Below are 20,594 nucleotides of genomic sequence, written 5' to 3'. Positions count from 1 at the left end.
GTGATAGGGCTCACTCCCTATTTTCAAAATTCAAAAAGTGCCCACAGGCTCAGGGAGAGTGCAGACCCTTCATGTAGGGCATAAGAGCTGTTGTAGCATAGTTATTAAGTGGCTGGGCTGCAAATCAGCATTCTGCTAGTTTAACTCCCACTACTGCCATGAGCTCAGCAGGTGGCCTTCGGTAAGCCATTCGTCTCAGTCTCAGCTCATCAGTATTGTGGCAATAATAATAACTCTCACTTTGTTCACTGCTCTAAGCATGGCACTAATTTGCCCAGAAGGGTGGTATATAAGCACACTGTTGTTATTCTTATTATAAATTGTTTGGTCTGTATAAGTGGTTGTTTGTGAAAAACTGATGGGAGCTCCTTCCTAGAAACTAAACTTGCAACTTCCTGTCTTGGGATACACTATTCAATCACTTAAATGAACGAATTTTAACCTGTTAAAATTATAATTTTAAATAATAGAATATTATTGCTTCATTGTATTGAAATACTAGTGAAGTTTTTTTTTGTCTCTGATTACTTCATTTAATGTTAGCCGTTAAAGACTGCTGAGCAGCCTGTATTGATTTTTCTTTTTTCTTTTTAGGGGGATAGCTCTTATGTGAAGGACCGCTGGTGTGTATTTGATGGATTCATGGTTTTTTGTCTTTGGGTATCATTAGTTTTACAGGTAATTATATTGCATTACGAAGAATGCTAAAATTCAATTTACATTCCATCTAAGTCCTGGGTTCTGCTTAAAAAAATTTCTTAAGACAGTGCAATCTCTACGGAGAGTTATCGAACTTAATGGTCTTAGATTGGTGTAATTTTATTATTATTTAAAACAGTTTTATGCTGCTGCGGCCTTTCCAGTGAACTTAAGGTCACCAAGGCAGTAAACAATCAAAAATATTAAACTTTAAAAATACATATTGAAAACTCAGCTAAACAAAACAGATAAAATGGAAGGAGGGTCAGTGAGGGAATGCTGAACAAAACCGAACAACCTCTAGTGGAAGGCAATGATAGAGTAACTCTATCTGGGATTTTCCTTGGTGAGACTTCCTTTCTTGTAGGCAACATATATCCCCCAGGGCCAAGCTACACATGACGAATGACACTTGAACGGCAAGTGGATTGAGTGGAGGGCAAGTGAACAGAGAGAAATACACTTGCCGTTCAAGTGTCATTCGTCATGTGTAGCTTGGCCCTCAGTCTGGATCTTATTCCTCAGAGTCAGGCCAAAAAGGAAGGTATTCTCTAGGTCTGGGTAATGGTCTTTGTGGGGCAAAGGTGTGCGGTCCTCTCCTCATTTCCATTGCCTCTTTCATTATTCTACTGCAATTTCCTTATTTTCGCAACAATTGTTTTCACAGCAAATTAATTTTAATCTTTAATTAATTTTTTAAAAGTTCATTTATATCTCCCCAATGGGGTTCCCAAGCAGCTTACATCAGTCTTCTGTCCTCCATTTTGAGCAAAACGGCAAGATCATGTTTCCTGATAGGAGTAAACAGCCACCTACAGTCCCTGAGACATCCAGCTATATTTTGGTCTTCTGTTGGAGAGTACTTTTAAGCAGAAGGTGCTTTTCCTGATTTTTACAGTGGGTGACCAAAAAGAAAAGAAAAAGATGCTAAATTCTGGCATTGCTTTCTGCAAGCACCACAAATGCGTTCTGTTTCCTGACCGCGTATCTGAGAAATTTTGGCTGTATGTGCTAAATGTGTTTATTTTCAATCTGTACAAGGTTTTCAAATCTGAATTTCTTTTCAGATTAATATTTTTAATCACTTAGAGCAAACTGGATCTCTCTGAAACAACTCATACACAAAACATCAAGATTATATTTACATGCCCAAATTAATATACTTACCAAACATTCAAAGGGTGCAAACCCTCCACCCGGCAGAGCTATTTGGCACTCCCACTCAGCTTGAGTTCAATGTAGTAAATAGTATGCAGTCATTATCCAGCGCAGCGAACCAGCAGGCTTCTCAGTCCCTCATCCAGCTCTTCCTCTTCAGACCAGGGCCTAGGCTTGAAAATGAGGGAGGGCGGAGGAGAGCTTCATTGGACCCTGTGCCAGTTGCTGTATGAAGCCATAGTTAGTACCCAAGAAGGATCTGTTTGAATATAACTGCATCCTCATTTCAATAGAATGGGTTGGAAGTGGACTAACTTGGCAGTTTACACTCATAAAGGTTCCCGACAAGACTGCCTGGATCCCCAGGGGGCTGTCGGTTACCTAAGACAGTGTCAAAGGGCAAGGGAAGCCTCATTAGCTAGGATAGCAAGCTGCCACCAGCCTGTTTCTAACCCACAGCTTATGGCCAAGAGGCAAGCCTCAAACCTTCTGGGTGCTAACAGGCAAAACCAACCCTGTAAGCTGGCCACGTTGCAGGCTTGATTCAAAGAACAAATAATTAGGTAGCTTATGGCCAACCAGCCTTGGTCTCCCAAAAGGAAAAAAAAAGTCTCAAAAGCCTGAACCAGAATGTTTGAACTGAACAAGACATGAATTAAATACACGAGTTTCTTTACAACACTAATTTCCTTATGCCTCTGCAAAACTTTCTTCATATTGTTACGGGGTTCCCTATCCCCAGCAGTCCAGCAGGCTGCAGGGGGAGGAAGGAAAATTCTGTTCTGCTGATGGAAGATTTAATCTGGATCCAACCCAATGTCTATATGGTTTCTATTATGTAGGGTTTTTTTCCTTTTCTGTCAGATAAGTGGAAATTTCTGTTTCGGATTTAAATTCCATAAATGAAAAGAACTGATGCTTGATGATTTCAAGGTTAATTTATCTGAATCACAACATTCATTTCTACGGTATTGTTAAAAGTATTCTTTAAAATTGTAGAAATCAACCTTTACTTAAGCATGAGTACTGAAAGATGTCTACTGAAAAATACATTGCTTGTATTCAGTGAACTGCTATTGGAAGGGGCACAGATTTTTCCTGCATTCCTCTCTCTCCTGCAACTCCTTTGACCAATGAGAGGATTATTCCTTAGGTTGCAGGACCTGCATAGACAAGCTGCTGCGTGGGTCAGAAGGCTGCAGTAAGGAGGAGGAACCTGTTGAAATCACTGGCAGTGGCTGGATACAAATTACCCATTTGAAGATTATTTTGCATCCCTGACTTCAATATTGATTTTTTAAAAAATCATAATCTTTTGATCAGGAAAATTCAATGGGAAAAGGTATTCATTCCCCCCCCCCCCCATAATTAAGTACTGTCAAGTACTGACTTACGGAGACCCCAGATCAGGTTTTCAAGGCAAGAGATGAACAGAGGTGGTTTGCCTTTGTCTTCCTTGGCATAGCAGCCCCGGACTTCCTTAGTGATCTTCCATCTAAATATTAACCGTGGCCAGTCCTGCTTAGCTTCCAAGTTCTGACCTCAGGGCTATTCAGGCTGCTACTTTTTCCCCATAGGTGTTTGAAATTGCTGAGATTGTTGATCAGATGTCACCTTGGGGCATGCTGAGAATCCCGAGGCCTCTTATTATGATTCGAGCATTCCGAATTTATTTCCGTTTTGAGCTGCCCAGAACCCGGATAACCAACATTTTAAAGTAAGTTGTTCATTTATCTTTTGTTCTAATGTGGTGTTTTGCCAAATCTAAGCATGTGTATGTTAAGTATACCAATGGGAAAAAGTACCATTTATTATTGTTTTTATCTTAAGCATGATTATATGCATGATTATATGATTAAGCAGGACTTTTTTCCAGCGGGAACGCAGTGGAACGGAGTTCTGGCACCTCTTAAAAATGGTCACATGGCTGGTGGCCCCGCACCCTGATCTCCAGACAGGGGGTTTGGATTGCCTTCCGCACCGCTCAGCGGGGCTTTAAAAAATGGCCATATGACCATTTTCGCCGAGGGCAATTTAAACTTTAAAAAACTCCCCCCTTGTTCCAGCTAACCCAAAGTGATGTCAATGTGCGGTCTTGAGTTCCACCACTGAGTTCCACCACCTCTTTTCCCAGAAAAAAGCCCTGCTTAATCATATAATCATGAGTTACTTAATTTCAAATCAACGTGTTACACATTGTTAATGACTGAAAATATGACACAGGGGCTTTTAAAAAGTATTGATCTCTCCAACATATTTTGAGAAGGGGATTTTTTAAAAAAGTTTTAATTTTTTTTCTTTTAGGATCAAACAGTCCAACTAGTTCTGGGTTGCTATAATCTAGATCATCAGAAGCCAAAGTTCCCATTTATTATTGGCTACTATTGCACATTAGTTTTCTTTGTTTTTGAGTGACAAGGGGGATTTTGCACAATAAATACACTTTTGTATCTCATTTGTTTTACACAGTCCACACAATTTCTCTTGAAGCTGTAGATTTTTCTCTGCTGCCTTTAAAAAAAAATCTGACACCTACCTGCCTCCTCTGCCGTGGAGTCTCCCTTTCATTGATTTAACAAATCAGATTATAAGCCCCCTGTCTTGGCCTGTCTTGAATTGTTTTGTACAGAGCCTAGTATTTTAGAAACAAATAATAAATAGAAATATGTGGTTTCTCTAAACTATTTCTTACTAAATGTGCATGTGATGTATACTGTTTTCACTTACAGATTTTTTCCCCCTTAGGCGTTCAGGTGAACAGATTTGGAGTGTTTCAATATTCCTGCTGTTCTTTCTTCTTTTGTATGGAATTCTGGGGGTCCAGATGTTTGGACCTTTCACGTTTCATTGTGTAACAAATGATACAGAAACAGGGTAAGTATAAAAATCAGGATTCCTCTCACTTTATTTCAAATGTTCTTCCATATTGGGCTAAGGTGAGGTTAATTACTGTGCTGAAGAAGTCTGTCAAGCAAGAAATGGGGTCTACTGCCGAATTCCTCTAAAAGTAGAATTTGGCTTGAAAATTTAAGGGTGTCCTGAAACATCTGATTGACTAGTGGGAATTTTCCATTTTCCAGCAAACCTACCCTCTGTGCACCATTTGTAAGAAGGCAATTACAGTTCACCTGTGTATGAAATGCATTTTCTTGAGAACATCCAGAGTCTTCCTGCAGGCTGTGGCCTCCATGGTACAGAGTGAGTCTTTCTTGACACTGCATGTTAGGATGGGCTAATGTACCCAAGAATGATCACCCTTCCTATTTTTCCCAGCCTGGGTAGCAAATTTATCCGAGCATCTGGGATTGCTGCAGGTATCCACTGCTTTGAATTAGATGATTGAAGGCCCCTTCCCATTGTGCTTGGGATGGGTTTCGTACATCTCTCAAGAAGTCACATTTTCCTCTGCTTCAGAAATCAGAAGCTAGTTGCCCAGACTGAACGAAAGACACCGATTCTTTCCTTACCCCAGTCTATAGCATAGAATGCTAAGAACAACAGCTCTGGATGCTCGAATAAGTCTGGAACTCCCATTAACTCACTTTCAGCTATTTTGGAATACTCATTGCAAATTTATGTGATACAGAGCCCAGCCCGTGGGACCATGCTGAGTGCTTAGCATCAGCAGCTCTTCTAGATAAGTACTCCAGATGGGCTGAGTCCCTAGATCAGTGATCCCCAACATGGCACTGTGGTGCTCGCTGGTACTTCTGGCACTCACCATGCTTTTCTGAAATGGGTGGGACTGTTATAGGGCAGGAGCTGTGACTAGCTGCCTTCATTCAAATGAAGGGGTTTTCCACAGCTACAATAACAGCCATGGTGTTGGAGGATTAGGAGGATCGGTAAACACCCAGGTTTTCATTAGTATGGGGTTCCATTCTGCTCCTCCCCACCACGTTTGGCTTTCCTTCATTTCTTTCTATTCCACTTCTCTTTCTCTCCCCCAAATCCAGATCCAGGAAAATGTTTTTAAAGAAAGAGCTATGAGCTATCAACTAGCATTTCAGCTGCCTGGAACACCTTTTCAGGCTGTTGTAGGGAACAGAACACCTTTTATAAGAATGAGAACTGGGAGTGGGGAAGTCAGGGGGGATATAATTTGCTTCTGTTGTAAACCACTTTGAGCAATGAGGAAAAGTGGCATAGAAGTACAGTAAGCCTTGAATCTCAGTGAGAAAGGCAGACTATAAATATAATAATAATAAGCAATTATCATAGTACCTGATGTGAAAATCCAGCTGTGGATCAAAGTTTTCTTCCTGATAATCTTTGCTTCTCAGATCATTTCAAATATGGCCTGAGCCATGTGCCTTCTCCAACCTGGAGAAGGGCCAGGAGGCTAGTGGTTGCACTTTAAGCATAGCTATCTCAACTAGACAATTCACTCTAGGAATTTTCTAGGCAGCTTCCTTCTCTGACTGACAAGAGAGGTATGCCTTCCAGCTGGGTTCAGATCTTGTATTTTTGGAATACCTGGGAAGTGTGCCTTTTCAGTCAATGAGAGAAAGAGTTAAGGCAACCAGGTGCAAGGAGGCAATTTCAACCCAAGCACCTATGCATGACAGAGAATCAGTTTGGTGGTTAGGGCCCTAACAATTTTCAACAGGAAAGAAAAATCCTTCCAGCAAACCTCATGAAGACAAGGTAACAAGTAATGAGAAGGCTGAAAGAGTCAGCTGAGAGTTTTAGACACAGAATACACCTCTTTTCACTTATCACTATATATGTTTCTGAAAAAGGAGAGGAAAGAGGTGCTTTCAGTTGGCTTTTCTATTCCTCTTGCATATAGATCCTAACTAACGTTACCTGCCAGATTATCCATTGTCTATCAGTTGTGTGTCGGCCTGATGGCTGCTTGAGATTTTTGTAGTCCCTGGCAGGAATTTTATTTATGTAGGTTTTTTTGTACCCCACTTTTTCCCAATGGGGACCCAGAGCAGCTTCCATCATCATTCTCCCCTCCTCCATTTCATCTGAGTATGAGAAAAAGCTGGTTGCTTCATCTGGCTGGTGGGTTTCATTCAGATTGGTGAATAACAAGCTTTGCAGGCCTCCCCTCTGGTCTGTGGAGAGCAACCCTCTCAGGGCCAAGCTACACATGACGAATGACACTTGAACGGCAAGTGGATTGAGTGGAGGGCAAGTGAAAAGGGAGAAATACACTTGCCGTTCAAGTGTCATTCGTCATGTGTAGCTTGGCCCTCAGTTCAGCTTTGTGAAACACATTGTCTTGTTTTTAGGAATCTGTCTGTAGTGTACAGATCCTAGTCCCCCAGTGGGGGTAAGGGATCCACCTCTCACCTGGCCGATGGGGTGTGTGTGGGGGGGGGAATGGGACCAGGAGCCCCACAGTGTTGGGGACTGATTTTTATCAAATTTTTATCAGATCAGCCCATGTGGGGGCCTTTACTTTCTTGTCACTCTGGGAATGACATCATTCCTCATGTGACAAGGAAGTGTTCCAGAGTGTGTGTCCCCCTACCCAAAACTCCCCCCTCAGTCCCCCAGTTTGGGCTCAGGTGACCTGGCAACCCTACTGTAGTGCTTACTGTTCCCAGTCTGGCCTAAAAAGAAGTATGCTGCAATTAGACTCTTCCAGTTGTCATGCTGAAATGAAAAAGCTTACCCCTGGTTGCCAGAAACGCCACTCTGATTTTCTAAACATCGGGATTCCCTCCTATATTTTGAGATGAGGTGAAAATGAAAATTAAATAGGATAAGTGACTAATTTTGTCATTGAAATCAGCATAATTGAACTGACTAGCTGCTAACAAGATTGTTTTTGGGGAAAAAAACGATTGGTTCATTTGCTTTTTGCATTGTTTTTCAGCCTTTCTCTTGAGAGGAAGCTAAAACCTGTTCTTCTTCCCAGGAAGTTTTCACACTCATTATCTTGTTGTTATAATTGCTTATTTATTCTGAGGTAGCTATTTTTTCACACTATATCATACTAGGTGATCTCTCCCTCTGTCTCTTTCTTCACACAAGTAGTTCATTTGATGAAGTGAGTGGATATTTTCCACACAATCACCAAGCACACTTTGTCATCCCCCCCCCCCCCGCATTCTTCATCTTTCTTCTTGTAAGGGGTAATATATAATGGGGCAGGAAGATAATTTTATATTTACTGTATTTTTTAAAATGGGATTAAATACAGCTGCTGTTCCCCAGTAGATTGCCCATGGGGTTTGAATGTTGGAAGCCCAGGTTCAAGTCCCCATTGTGCCATAAAGTAAATTGGATTATGGAACGACTACAGTAATGCCTCCCAAAATGTGGCTTCCTGTAACGCTGTTTCATTACTGTCGCAGCTCCACAGCATGGTTGGTCTTGTTACCCAAAGGACAGGTCTCCTTGTGAGTAGGGAGAATTAGCAACAAGGAGAAGCTTGCGAGAGGGGGGTATACGAGGATCCCTTCCTCTAGAGAACCCTTTCAATAAGCAGGCAGATGCTCAGTCAAAAAGGAGTTTTTATTTAAAATACCACAGATCAATTGCTCACAAAACACACAGCACACACACAGAGCTAACTAGAAAAAATGGAGAGGAAAGTTGGAGAGAATTGCAGAGCTGGTTTTAATAGTTACCAGGTCCAGCAGATTGGAGGTGTCTGAGGGAGAGCAGCTTCAGTGTCTAGTACTTCATGGCAAGAGGGAGAAAGGCGCAGACATGCCATCTGAGGGCATGTGGAGGGTCCAGAACACACACACACTGAGCACATGGCAGGACAGTCAGATGTACTGTGAAACATGCCCTGAGGCGGGATTGAGAGTCTCTTCCCTAAAACAATGCTTTAATGGTTCTTCCCAGGGTGGGACAAAGGACTGGGAAACTGTCTCCACAGTGAGACAATGAACTAGGAAGGTTTGATTTGGTCTTCCTGAGAGGAACTAAAAGTGTAAAATTATTATTTGTTGACCCAAGATGGCTAGATGGTTGAGGCTATAATAGGAGAATGGATAAAGGATAGAATTGGCAGGGTGTATGAATCGATTCATTTAAGTACTTCTGGAGACCTCCATTGTTCCATGGTTATGCACAAACTCCTGGGTGTGGGGCTAAGTTAATCGTACTTCACTTCTCACATTCCAGTACTTTTCCATCTCCTGCCTAGTCAGGCAGCTTGTCTATGTTTTAAACACATGAGCAGAGGGGCATATGATATTGCCATATTCATAAGCCTTAATATCGTGAGGGCAAGTATGACCACTTACAGGCCTGGCTGGAAGTGAATGCAGCAGGGCCAGAGTTGGTGTAGTGTTGCCACGGGTGGGATGGCCCTCTCCCACTTAATCTGTGAGGCTGAGGAATTAAGCCTCAGTAGGAGCTGTGAGGCTGAAGGAGAAAGCTGCCGGAGCTATTCCAAAAGGAAGCGCAAAAGGCGACTAGGAGAATGCTCGAGCATGAGAGCCTCACAGAGCTAGTCAGCTGGTTCTTGCCGCCTCCTCCAATCAGCATATAGTTCTGACTGCGGAACACCTCAGCATGCAGAATGTGTAAATACCCTGAATGCATCCCCATTATGAAGTGTTAACTTATAATTGTCTCTCCTGTAGTGCTGTTTCATGTGGCACTGTCTTTCCAGGACCATATCCACAGTGTTATAGGGAGCATTACTGTATCTGCAAGGCAGGAGAAGCTTCTTCCTCATACTAATAGTTCCAGCTGTGTTATTCTGTTGCAACAAAAATCAAACAGAGTTCTTGGGGCGCCTTAAAGACCAATAAAATTTTATGCTGAAATTTTCACATCTAAATCCCTAACTGTATATGCAAATATTGGCTTTTTAAAAAATAGAATTTTCAGTCTCATCCTGGAATAATTTTTTGTTAATCTTTAAGGTGCCATAAGATACCTGTTTACCTGTACTTTAATACTTACGTAGAAGAGGGAATTCTAGCAGGTTCACCTATTACTATCCCTTCCTCGTTCGTAAGAATCTGCATTTTCCAAAATACCTTATTAAAAATACAAGAGCTCTATTGTTTGCTGCTAATCGTTTTGTGTGTCCTTGGGTATGTTGCTATCTCTCTTAGCCTAACTTGCCTCTCAGGACTGTTGTGAGGCTCAAAGGCTACTCCTTTGAAGACCAAGCTGCATTTTACATTTTACATGTGATTGCCAGAAGAACTTGCAGCAGTTTCCCATGGGAACTAAGTTCTCAAATCTGTGGAGCCTTGATTTGAATCAAGACTTCGGCTTGTGAGGACTAGGGGCTCCTGCCTCCCCCCTGTGCTGTTTTCCTGACTCAAAATGGCTCTGGGAGTTATTATTTAATGATGTTTATTGCTATTGAGGGTGCATAGTACCTTTTCAAAGTAATTTTCTTGTTTAAGGCCCTACTCTGCCTGTTTTAGTATTTCTGTTACTGGTAATGCTGACTAATTTTAACAGCTGCATGTTCTGTTGTTCTCCTTCAGTGTATTGTCCTATATTAAATCTCAGTTTGATCAGATAAGTTTCTTCTGATCATTCTAAAGCTTTTCACTTTTCTCTATTCTCTTGAGCCGTTGCTCCTTTCAGAGCATGTGGGAATGATTTTTTTTTTAAAAAAAACCCAGTTCTTGTTGTCCCCAGGTTCTTAATGAAAATGGAGAGCTTGGTTCTCAAAGTTAATTCCTGTGAGAACCGGATCAGACTGCTCTACACACGGGAACTGGCTTGCTAACCATTCTTTCTCGTTTATGACCTGTCAGCTCATCTTAAAGCTTGCTGTGATATTTCTGTATGGGGCAGCAACGTGAATAGTCAAGAAAATGAAGATCAGAACTATATAGATGATATTATAGAGGCAAAATGCAGCACTGTATTACTTTGATCGACTTGCTGCAATCTCCTGCATTAACAGTGCAACTCTGTTAATTCCCCTGGACCTCTCAGCGGCTTTTGTTATCATTGATCATATTATCCTTCTGGAACACCTTTTGGGATTGGGATTGAGCGGCGATGTTCTGCAGTGGTTCCAGTCCTACATTGAGGGTAGATTTCAGAGTGTGGGTACTAGGGTACTGCTGCTCTGCCTCTTGGCTTCTGACCTATGGGGTGCCTCAAATTTCCATCTAGTCCCCCATGCTTTTCAGCATCTATGTAAAGCAACTGGGAGAGCTCGTCTGGATATTTAGGCTGAATTGCTATGAATATATGGATCGCACAAACAGAGAGTTACTGTAAAGCACTGAAAAACACATAGGAAATTCCTACCGTAACCGGCTCACTCATGAACATATGCAAAAATAACATTGACATGTTATTTGTTGAAAAAGTTCTCGAAATGAGGGAACAAGTCGGCTCCTTGTAGAGCACAGCTGCAAAAGCAGTCTTCTTTCACGTACAAAGGAAATAAAAAAGAGACAACAAGGTTTATGACACGACAATGCATTTTGGCACTACAGTAGACATAGGCACGAACCGCAAAAAAAGCTGAACCGTGCAGTTTGTGGTTCGTGGCATTTTCACAAACCAGGAACCATGAACTCCCGCAAACTGGGCAAGTTCATGAACCAGTTCGTGGTTTTCGGTTGGCCAGCCAAGCCTTACCTGCTCTTTAAATAGCCATTTCCCCGCTGCTCCAAGCCATTTAAACTGTGGGGAACTCCTGGCTGGGCAGCCGAGCCCCGCTGTTTAAATGATCAGCTGCTTGTCAGGGATCTCCCCGACAAGTAGCTGATCTGCAGGTTTAAATGCCCCTTTCCCTGCCGCTTTGCACTTGATGTAATCACAAAGTCTACCTGCCTTCCCTCCTGTTGGCTTTTGTGCCTTATGACATCATATGCCCTTGTGACATCATGAAGAATCTGAAACAGGAGTAGCACATACAGTGGCCCTCGAACTGAGTTCTGAGGCACCAAAAACATTAGGAAAGGGAAGGGCGTTCCCAGGTATAGAAATGTTTGCTTATACTGATACTGAGTATGCACGCATGAAAGCCAGTAGTCCATCTTCTAAACTATTATGCATATTACTCTGATCCATATTATATAGCTTACTTTATGAGTTATTTTTAGTCCTTTAAATATGTTAAAGTAGAGATATCACACGGAGATGCGTTTTAGCCTGATAATTTCTCTGTTTTAATTTTTTCCCCCTTAGTGCCTCACTAATCAATACTAATAGATTCTTTGCATGTGAGGGGGTTGTCACTGGTTATAGCAATTTGAGCTTCAGACTAATCGAAGGGACTTGCTCATGTGTGACTGATGTTAGGATTACACCTTCAGTAATGATGCTGGTTCCTCTGGCTACCCATATTTTAAACAGATAATGGAATAAGATCTTACCAAAATGACTGACTGGAAATGTCCTCTCTCTCTTTCTCTCAAAGAATGTGATGTGAACAGAAAATAGGTCAGCTAAAAGCTATCTCTGGGAATGTCCTTGTAAGATTTTGTTCACGTTAACATTTCTTCCTGGCAAATTCTTAGCTCTTAGTAGCTCTTGTTTTTGCTTCCTGCTGAATGCTAGGGAAGATGATTCTCCCCCTGCCCCCGAATGGCCCTAGATGCCTTTTCTGGTAGAATTTATGTATACGTAATTTTAATGCAGAACTGTAGCCCAACTGCTTAACTGTTGTATTTACTTAATTTGGTCTAACTGCTTCTCTTTTTATCTCAACAGAAACATAACCTGGAATAATTTAGCAATCCCCGACACTCACTGTTCAAAGTTAGAAGAAGGTTACCAGTGTCCACCAGGCTTTAAATGCGTGGACCTTGAAGAACTGGGCTTGGGCAGGCAAGAGCTTGGCTACAGTGGCTTTAACGAGATAGGTCTGTCTATCTGATTTAACATTGGTTTTCAAATCCTTATAAAATATGTAGGAGACACCATCGAGAGGCATTTCATAAATGTACAGCAAAGGAGCTTTAATGTGGTGACTATTCTGCTCTGTGACAGATTTTCCCCCATCCCCGTGATCAAATTGCAGATTGCTTATTGTCTATGCAATCAGTCTGTGCCGTTGATTTCCTGATACCCTGAGGACCAAACTGCGTTTCATGCTCAGTTGCATGCAGTTTTTCTCCAGAGCTTTACTCTTTATTCTAAAATGTGGCTTCAGAAGCTGCAGTCTGCCATATCTTTTCCCCCTTTGGTGTTTTTCTCCTGACTGAACATCATACACACGCACAGCTTTTCCCTCAGAAAAGAAGGAGGGGGAGATGCAAGTCTATAACACAGAGAGAGGATATTTTTTGCAGTAATTACCACTAGAGGGAGGGTAAAGAGCAAAGCCAGCTTGATGTCCAAGCAAAGCAGCTGCTTGGGATGCCAAATCGGCTGGGAGGAGGTATGTGCCCCACATCATCTTTGGCCTGGCTTGGGGGCACCTGCAGGGCACCACTTTGGATGACACCATGTTTTCTGTTGTTCCTGGGTGAGAGTTGTGCTGCCTCTCCTTAACACGACATCCGGCGATCCAAGTGGTATTTTGGGGTGCCATAATCCAACAAGGGCACCAACATGGCACAAAATTTAAGCTTGTGCCTCTCATTGCTTCCCAGAGCCATGCCTCAGCCACCAGGGTCCAAGACAGGGGAGGAGGTCCGAGAGCCCACCAGCAGCAAACGGGAGAAAGACAAGCACAGATCTGTTATTTATTTATTCGTTTATTTTCAAAATGTATACCCCTCCTTCCTGCCTTCATCAGGCCTGCCAAGGCAGTTAGATTAAAAACATACATAATAAAAACACATCTTCAAAGCCATTCAAACCAAAGAACGTCATTAAAACAACTAAAACCAAAGCTACAAAAGCAACTAAAACCAAACACATACAACAACAGCCATTAAAACATAGGGTACGGAGGAGAGAATGCAAGACAAAACAAAGGAGTCACCCACTGGCAGAAAACAGCTATAGAAGGGACAAATGAGTCTCCCTGTGGAAAAACTTGGTGCCATGAACAAGAAGGCCCTCTCCCAGGTTGCCACCCTCCTAAACTCACAAGACGGGCCGCTGGAAGCAGGACCTCATACTGGCTGGGTAGGTTTGTAAGGGAGTAGGTGGTCCTTCAGCTATGCTGACTTCAAGCCATATAGGGCTTTAGAGGTCAGCACCTAGAATTGTGGTCAGATACAGATTGGGAGCCAGTGTAGATGGGCCAAGACTGGACTGATACGGTCTCTGTGACCCATTCCAGTCAGAATCTGGACTGAAGTATTCTGCACCAGTTGAAGTTTCCGAATACCAGGGCATACACTTCAGTGGCCAGATCTTTTCTGCCTAGGAAAAGCTGTAGTTGGCTAACCAGTTGAAACTGGTAAAAGGCACTCCTGGCCACAGCTACCGCTTGCTTATCCATAAGTAGCCTCTAGCACTTGTCTTTCTTCAAGCTGCTGGTGGCTTTGGAGGTGGGATGGGAATAACCTACATCCGTCATTGCCCTGTATCCTACCATAGCACTTAACAAAGTTTGACACCTTTCTCCAGCCTAAGAAACCTTCGCCGATTCCAGATGGGCATAAATAGAGCGAGTGCTTTCGCTTTTTCAGCGACCTCACTCGTAAAAACCCGCAATTTCCCGTCCCGGCTTACCTGCGGTCCATGGCGCTCAGTTGCGCTCTATAAGCGGACGGTGTGAACGCGGTATTGCGGGTTTGCACACTTCTGGACACTTCGTCGCCGCGGAGAGGCCCTCCCCTTTCCCTCCTTCCTTTGCCGGCCGGCCGGCAACAATATTCCCTTAATTTTTTTTTAAACCGGGCGCCATTTGCGCAGTCGCACGTTTGCGCACATCAAACTGTGCAAATGTGCACAAACGCACAAATGCACAAAAGCGCACAAATGTCGACGCTGCGTATTCGCATACCTGCGCGTTTGCGCATTTGCACAAAACACATAATTTTTAAAAAACAAAAAAACAAAATGCAAACCAATGAAGGCCCCCGACGTCAACTGTGACGGGGAGGAAACAACCAATCCCGGGTACCTCAGTTGGCCGTGCAAACATCCGGAAGTGGGACAGCACGGCACGCTGCGAGATAAAGCGGATGGAGACGAAAGTGAACGTGTGGCCGGTAAGCGATTATTTCCGCAGAAAAACTGCAATTTCTGGCCATCTGGAATCGGCCCTTGTTACAACTTAAGCGTCTTTTCCATTGGAGGAAGAGCCCTTTAAGTTGGAGGAAAACTCCTTCTACCTACTGTCTCCTGAACTCATATTGCCTCTTTCATCCAAGTCCCTGAGGCAGTGCTAGCACCACTAGGAACCCACTTGGACCCATAACAGGCAGTGCTCAGTACGTGCTTGGGCCAGAAAATGAAGTTTGCGTGCCTCTGGCTTTCTCACTAGTCTTTTGCTGCATTGTGTCAAATGGAAGAGCTACATGCAACTGAGTGTCTCTCATGTAGTTTGTCCTTTCATTTCATACTCAAATGTTGCTTTACAGACGCTTTTGCACAACTGTCCAATATCTATAAGTTTAAAAATATGAGAAATAGTCATTAACAGTGCATAAGCAGAAATCCATGTACAGAATTGTGCAGTACATCTATTAGAAATCTGTTGATTAGAATAGTCATGCACATTTCTCAGTGGGGTGGTTGTGTCCGTGTGTCCGTGCGTGTGCAAGTTATTTGAAGGGGGTTTCAGATAAAAGTGGTTATTCTGTATGAACTTGTTTTTTGTGTTCGATCTGGTCCCCTATTTTCTGATGTTGTCTCTTGAGAGAGTCATTAAGAAATTAACTACTAGTGAGTATCTGATGCAGAGACAGTCCTGAGTGTGGTTTGTTTTCCCCTCCTCCAGTATATTATTAAAAGTCTTGTTTAACTCGGTAGCATGTGTCTATTGTTTTGATGACTGTACTCATTTGTGGTGCTAACTTTGCAGAAAAGATGCCCTTGTGTTCCATGGATAAAAACCCAGTAATTGCATGCCTAATTAGATATGTGATTTTGTTTGCGTAGACTACAAGGTTTTCAACAGGTGTCTGCAAAGACCAGTAGATTACAAAGGACTTGAGTGACAGCACAGAGAGGGAAAGGGAAGTGATAGGTCAGGTGGACATGACCGTGTCATTACATTTTCCGCATAATTCAGTGTGTGATTGTGCATCTAAGTTTAGCTAACCTATTTGTGCAACAGAGTAACAGTGGTTCAGAGAGCTGTGTTCAATAAGGCTGCATTCCTTATTGTGATTTAATCTATCTTCCTCTGATTTGTAGTAGAGCAAAACTAAGGAAATTCATATTCAGGATGCTTCTTATTCTGAGATTGTTTCTTTTTTGCTAGAAATTCCATTACTGTCGATTGCCAGAACCAGACAGAATTCTCATTGCTAGGTTTTGCAGAATATGGCTCTTGTTCTCCAGACTTGTGCATCGTACACTTAGTTGCAGCACAGCCTGTTTTTGGCAGCTAGGCAGTACTATTTCTACAGTGTCCTTTACTTAAAAAAAACCAAAACCTTCCTTCTAGTTAGTAGTCATCGTGAATGGTTAGTAGTCATCATTGATGGACATTTCTTTTGCAGTTTCTGGCTGTCATCCTGAAGCTCTGCACGCATCCTTGTGCTGAAGCAATGAATGGGTGCACTTGCAACTTTCATACACCTCCCTGCCAACAGCTCCCTGGAGCTCTTGCTTTCGTGAAAGATTTCTGACCAAGGCCTTTGATTGCTCCAGCCAACTGGAGTGGACATACTAGGGCCAATGGTATGATTCAATTGTAAAGCAGTTTCCCATGTTTGATGGACCTGCCCACCAGACAAGTGTAATGCCTGTTTGTTGATGATGAGGTTAAGCTGTCTTTAGGAGGTCAAGTTAAGAGCTTGGGGGATGCCCAGGGACCCAGTCCAGTCATTTGGATAAACTGGTTGGTGCTGTTGCTGGGAGCATCATCTTTCAGTTACTTCTAGCTCATAACAGGACTGTTGTGACCTTGACTCTGCCACTGTAGCCACACTGGTCCATGCTACCATAACCTCCAGACCAGACTACTATAATACGTTCTGTGCAGGGTTGCCTTTGAAGATGTCCTGGAAATTTCAGTTGGTACTAAATATAACAGCAAGAGTCCTGTCTAGGGTCACTGACTCAGAACGTACAAACTCCAGTGCTATGAAAACTGCACTGGTTTTGCTTCTGGGCCCAATTCAAAGTGCTGGTTATCATCTGTAAAGCCCTTCACAGCCTACACCTCTTCATACCTCTTGAACTGCATTTCCTTGTATACTTCTCTGAGCCAGATATGCCCCTCAGACAACTTCCTCCTTGCGGTACCTTCTCCTAGTATTGTCTATATGGCAACTCTTTGCTTTTAGTACTTTTAGGAAGGTAGTTATGAGATAGTTATGTTCCAGAAGGCATTTGGGCTCTATTGAGTTTTGCTTGATCGTGGATAGTTTACAAATGTGTGCACAGATTGTTGTTTTGTCCATGTATGTATTAACTCAAGGCAGTGGACATATTGTGCCATCTGTGCACTGACCAGATGCGAACATCCTAGGACCGAGGTGATTGCTTAGCCTTATGTGTTAGACCAGAAGGGTTGGACTGTTTCCTCCTGAAAATGTGGCTCAGGCTTATGAACTATACACATTCCTGATTCTAAACGTAAGGAAGGGAGAGATGGAGTGCCTTCAGAATTGCTCTTTTTGTTTCTTGGTGTTATTTTAGGGGTCAAAACCTCCTATCCAGCCCAACATAGATTTCTTTAATTGCTTAATTGTAATGTGAAAAGTGTGTCATTCAGAAACTTGATCCATCATGGACTTTGTTTGTTTCTGGTGGGAAAACCCTTAAGGTTTGAGACATTTATTTGTAGGGATGGGGGAGTGGGGAAAGGAATGCAAATATGATCTTGTCACATCTTTAATATCTCCCATTTCCCATGTAACTATCTGCTTTAATTTTGCTTTAATGTTTGTTTGTCCTATGGTGTTGTTTATTACACTGAATACAATTCCTTGATTTTATGTCACATCCCTCTTTTTTACAAATTGAGATCTAAAACAGAGTCACTTTCAAGGACACTAATGTATGTTTACTCAGAAGCAATATCCACTTTGCTTGGTGGTGCTTGCTTGCTTCCCAATTAAGCATGCATACGTGTATAAATTGTAATGTTAGAAGATTAATTGGTGTAGTGGCTATGAGTGGCAGGACCCTAATCTGGAGAACCGGGTTTGATTCCCCACTCCTCCCCTTGAAGCCATCTGGGTGTCCTTGGGTCAGCTGCAGCTCTTCCAGAGCTCTCTCAGCCCCACCCACCTCACAGGGTGATTGTTGTGAGGATAATAATAATATACTTCGTAAACCACTCTGAGTGGGCATTAACTTGTCCTGAAGGGCAGTATATAAATTGAATGTTGTTGCTGTTATTGTTGTTATTGTTATTATTTATTCTTTTTTTTACACTCTGGTGGGAGAAATACTTTCAACTGTTCTGTGGCTTGTTCTCCTAGAGATGAGCCTCCCATGTGACAAGTCAGAGACCTAGTCTATATATTTTCCTTGCAGTGTGATTGACATTTTCTCTCAAGATCAGCTCCAACATTATGTTGGTAATCCAAATCAAGTAGGCTCCCGTGTGTAGGGGGAACCCTTGGAAATTGCATTCAGTCTAACGTGAGCTGGGTGGGATGGGGAAAGCAACATAAATCATGCACATCTAGGCTTAGATTGAGTGGAAGATTTCCACAAATGGAAATTTGGTGATTTAGGCCTGTTGCCTTTAACCCTGCTTCACCCTCTGACTCGCTCCTCTTGATGCTCTTAGAGGTCCCCAGACTCCAGGAGCAGCATTAGTGGGGGAGATGGAAATCCCTTCTGTCCACAGAAATTGTCACTGAATCCAAGCCATACTGTTGTACAAACTGTCTTCATGTGCCTAAGATTTCCCACTGATTCTCTATTCATTCTCTAGTCCCCTGTACCATATCCCATAGTGATCAGCAGCATTGGGCATGGGGGACTGCATAAAGAAATAAAGAAATAAAACACGTTTTTCCATAAGTAGAGCTCCCTTCAAAATATTGGATCTAGCCCAGCATTGATAGCAACAGGAATTTTAAAAGAAGTATTTGGTAGCTAGCTGTGCAGTGGATAAGGTGTTGGACTTAGCCCCTATAGTTAGAAAATATTGTGGTGAAAGTACTTAATCATTTGCTTATGCATTTGGTTTGATCTGAATGGTATTTTCAGACATTTAAGTATTTACATTTATTGAAGGCTGTCTTCTAATACTGAATCCCCATGTTGGATTACAAGAGGTAAAAGGAACAAAATCAAAAGCAATTTGTCATCCTAGTGACAAACTGGCATCCTTTTTGACCTTTTCCAGCTATATCCCAAATGTATTACTTGGAAGCGTTCCACTGAATTTGGGGTTGCTACTTCTTCATTTTGTCCAAGTTCTTATGGAGGGAGCAAAGGAGGAGATAGAGATTCAGCAGTGTGGCTGTGTACTGAGGATATCTGTATTGTACACATTAGAAATAAAAGGTGATTTTTAGAAATGGATGTGGTTGATAATAGAGCCAGTGTGATGAAGTAGATGGAGATTGTATTTGAGCCCTGGAGACATGGGTTCAATTCCTGCTAAGCAACAATGCTGACTGAGTGGCGTTACAGAACATATTCTAATTGTTTCATAAGGTTATTGTTGGCCAAAAAGGAATAACTCCACACACCCCTGTAATTTTTGAAGGAAGGGCAGTATGTAAATGGGGGGTTGGATCCAACCAGCTTTTCTGGTTGACTTTCACTACCCAAAAAGGCTATGCTGGAACCTGCATGGACAAAAGCCATGTGTGGCTGGGCTGGAGTAAAGATGGAAATTAGGCAAAAGAGATCAGAAAAACTGGCTGGATTCAACCCACAGTGTTGAAATACTTATTTCAGGCAGTGCCTCAACATCTGCTTGGCTCTGAGTTCATTACTGCTTGAACTTGTTACTAGGAAAATGTTGTCTTTGTGAAATAGCTGTGCAACTTTTGGTACAGCTTGTTGGCTGGTGAGCCCTGATATGAGCATTCTCCCTCAGAACATTCCCACGCTGTCTTTCATTTTTAAAGTTTGATCACGATCATTGAACCCCCTAAGAACAATGTATATTTCTGTTACTTCAGAGAAGGGCTTTTTTTCTGGAAAAAGAGGTGGTGGAACTCAGGACTGCACAATAACATCACTTTGGGTCAGCTGGAACAAGGGAGGAGTTTTTAAAAGTTTAAATCGCCCTTGGTGAAAATGGTCACATGGCCGGTGGCCCCACCCTCTGATCTCCAGACAGAGGGGAGTTTAGATTGCCCTCCGCACTGTGGCGTGGAGGGCAATCGAAACTCCCCTCTATCTGGAGATCAGGGGGTGGGGCCACTGGCCATGTAACCATTTCCACCGCGTTCCTGCTGAAAAAAAGCCCTGCTTCAGAGTATCTGATGCCAGTAACATTCAATAGGGGAAAGATTGCCACACTATAGTACAAGTAGTGTTTGTTGTTCTTCACATTAAAGCTGTTTTGAGTCACCCCTAATTGTATTCGTTTTTATCTGTGAACCCAGAAAAACTGTGTCCCAAGTTTAACACCTTTAATCTTTCTCTCTGAAATGGTTGAACACTTATTTCCCTCATTAAAGACTATTTTAGTGAAAGTTTGTTTTAATTACTGGTCCTCTTAATCATTCATTGTATGAGCCAAAAATTGGTACCCAATTTTCCATCGTACATCCCAACAAGCATGAAACTGAAATTTTGGAATTTAGGGAAGTTGGACAAGTTCAGAGCAGACCCTTGGGATT

At 42.4% G+C, this 20,594-nt stretch overlaps 1 protein-coding gene across 2 annotated transcripts in view; it reads left to right on the top strand.

Annotated features, from left to right (window-relative positions):
• Positions 1-20,594, top strand: part of NALCN (sodium leak channel, non-selective) — a 258,283-nt gene that overhangs the window by 31,416 nt on the left and 206,273 nt on the right. For both annotated transcript variants that reach the window (XM_054974072.1, XM_054974070.1), the window contains exons 3-6: positions 595-678; positions 3,435-3,574; positions 4,603-4,731; positions 12,475-12,626. In XM_054974072.1, coding sequence (XP_054830047.1) covers positions 595-678; positions 3,435-3,574; positions 4,603-4,731; positions 12,475-12,626 — 505 coding nt within the window. The remainder of the gene's footprint in view (positions 1-594; positions 679-3,434; positions 3,575-4,602; positions 4,732-12,474; positions 12,627-20,594) is intronic.

Source organism: Eublepharis macularius, chromosome 3 (assembly GCF_028583425.1).
Source record: "Eublepharis macularius isolate TG4126 chromosome 3, MPM_Emac_v1.0, whole genome shotgun sequence".
Taxonomy (NCBI): Eukaryota; Metazoa; Chordata; class Lepidosauria; order Squamata; family Eublepharidae; genus Eublepharis; species Eublepharis macularius.
This window is presented reverse-complemented; position numbering and strand designations above follow the sequence as displayed.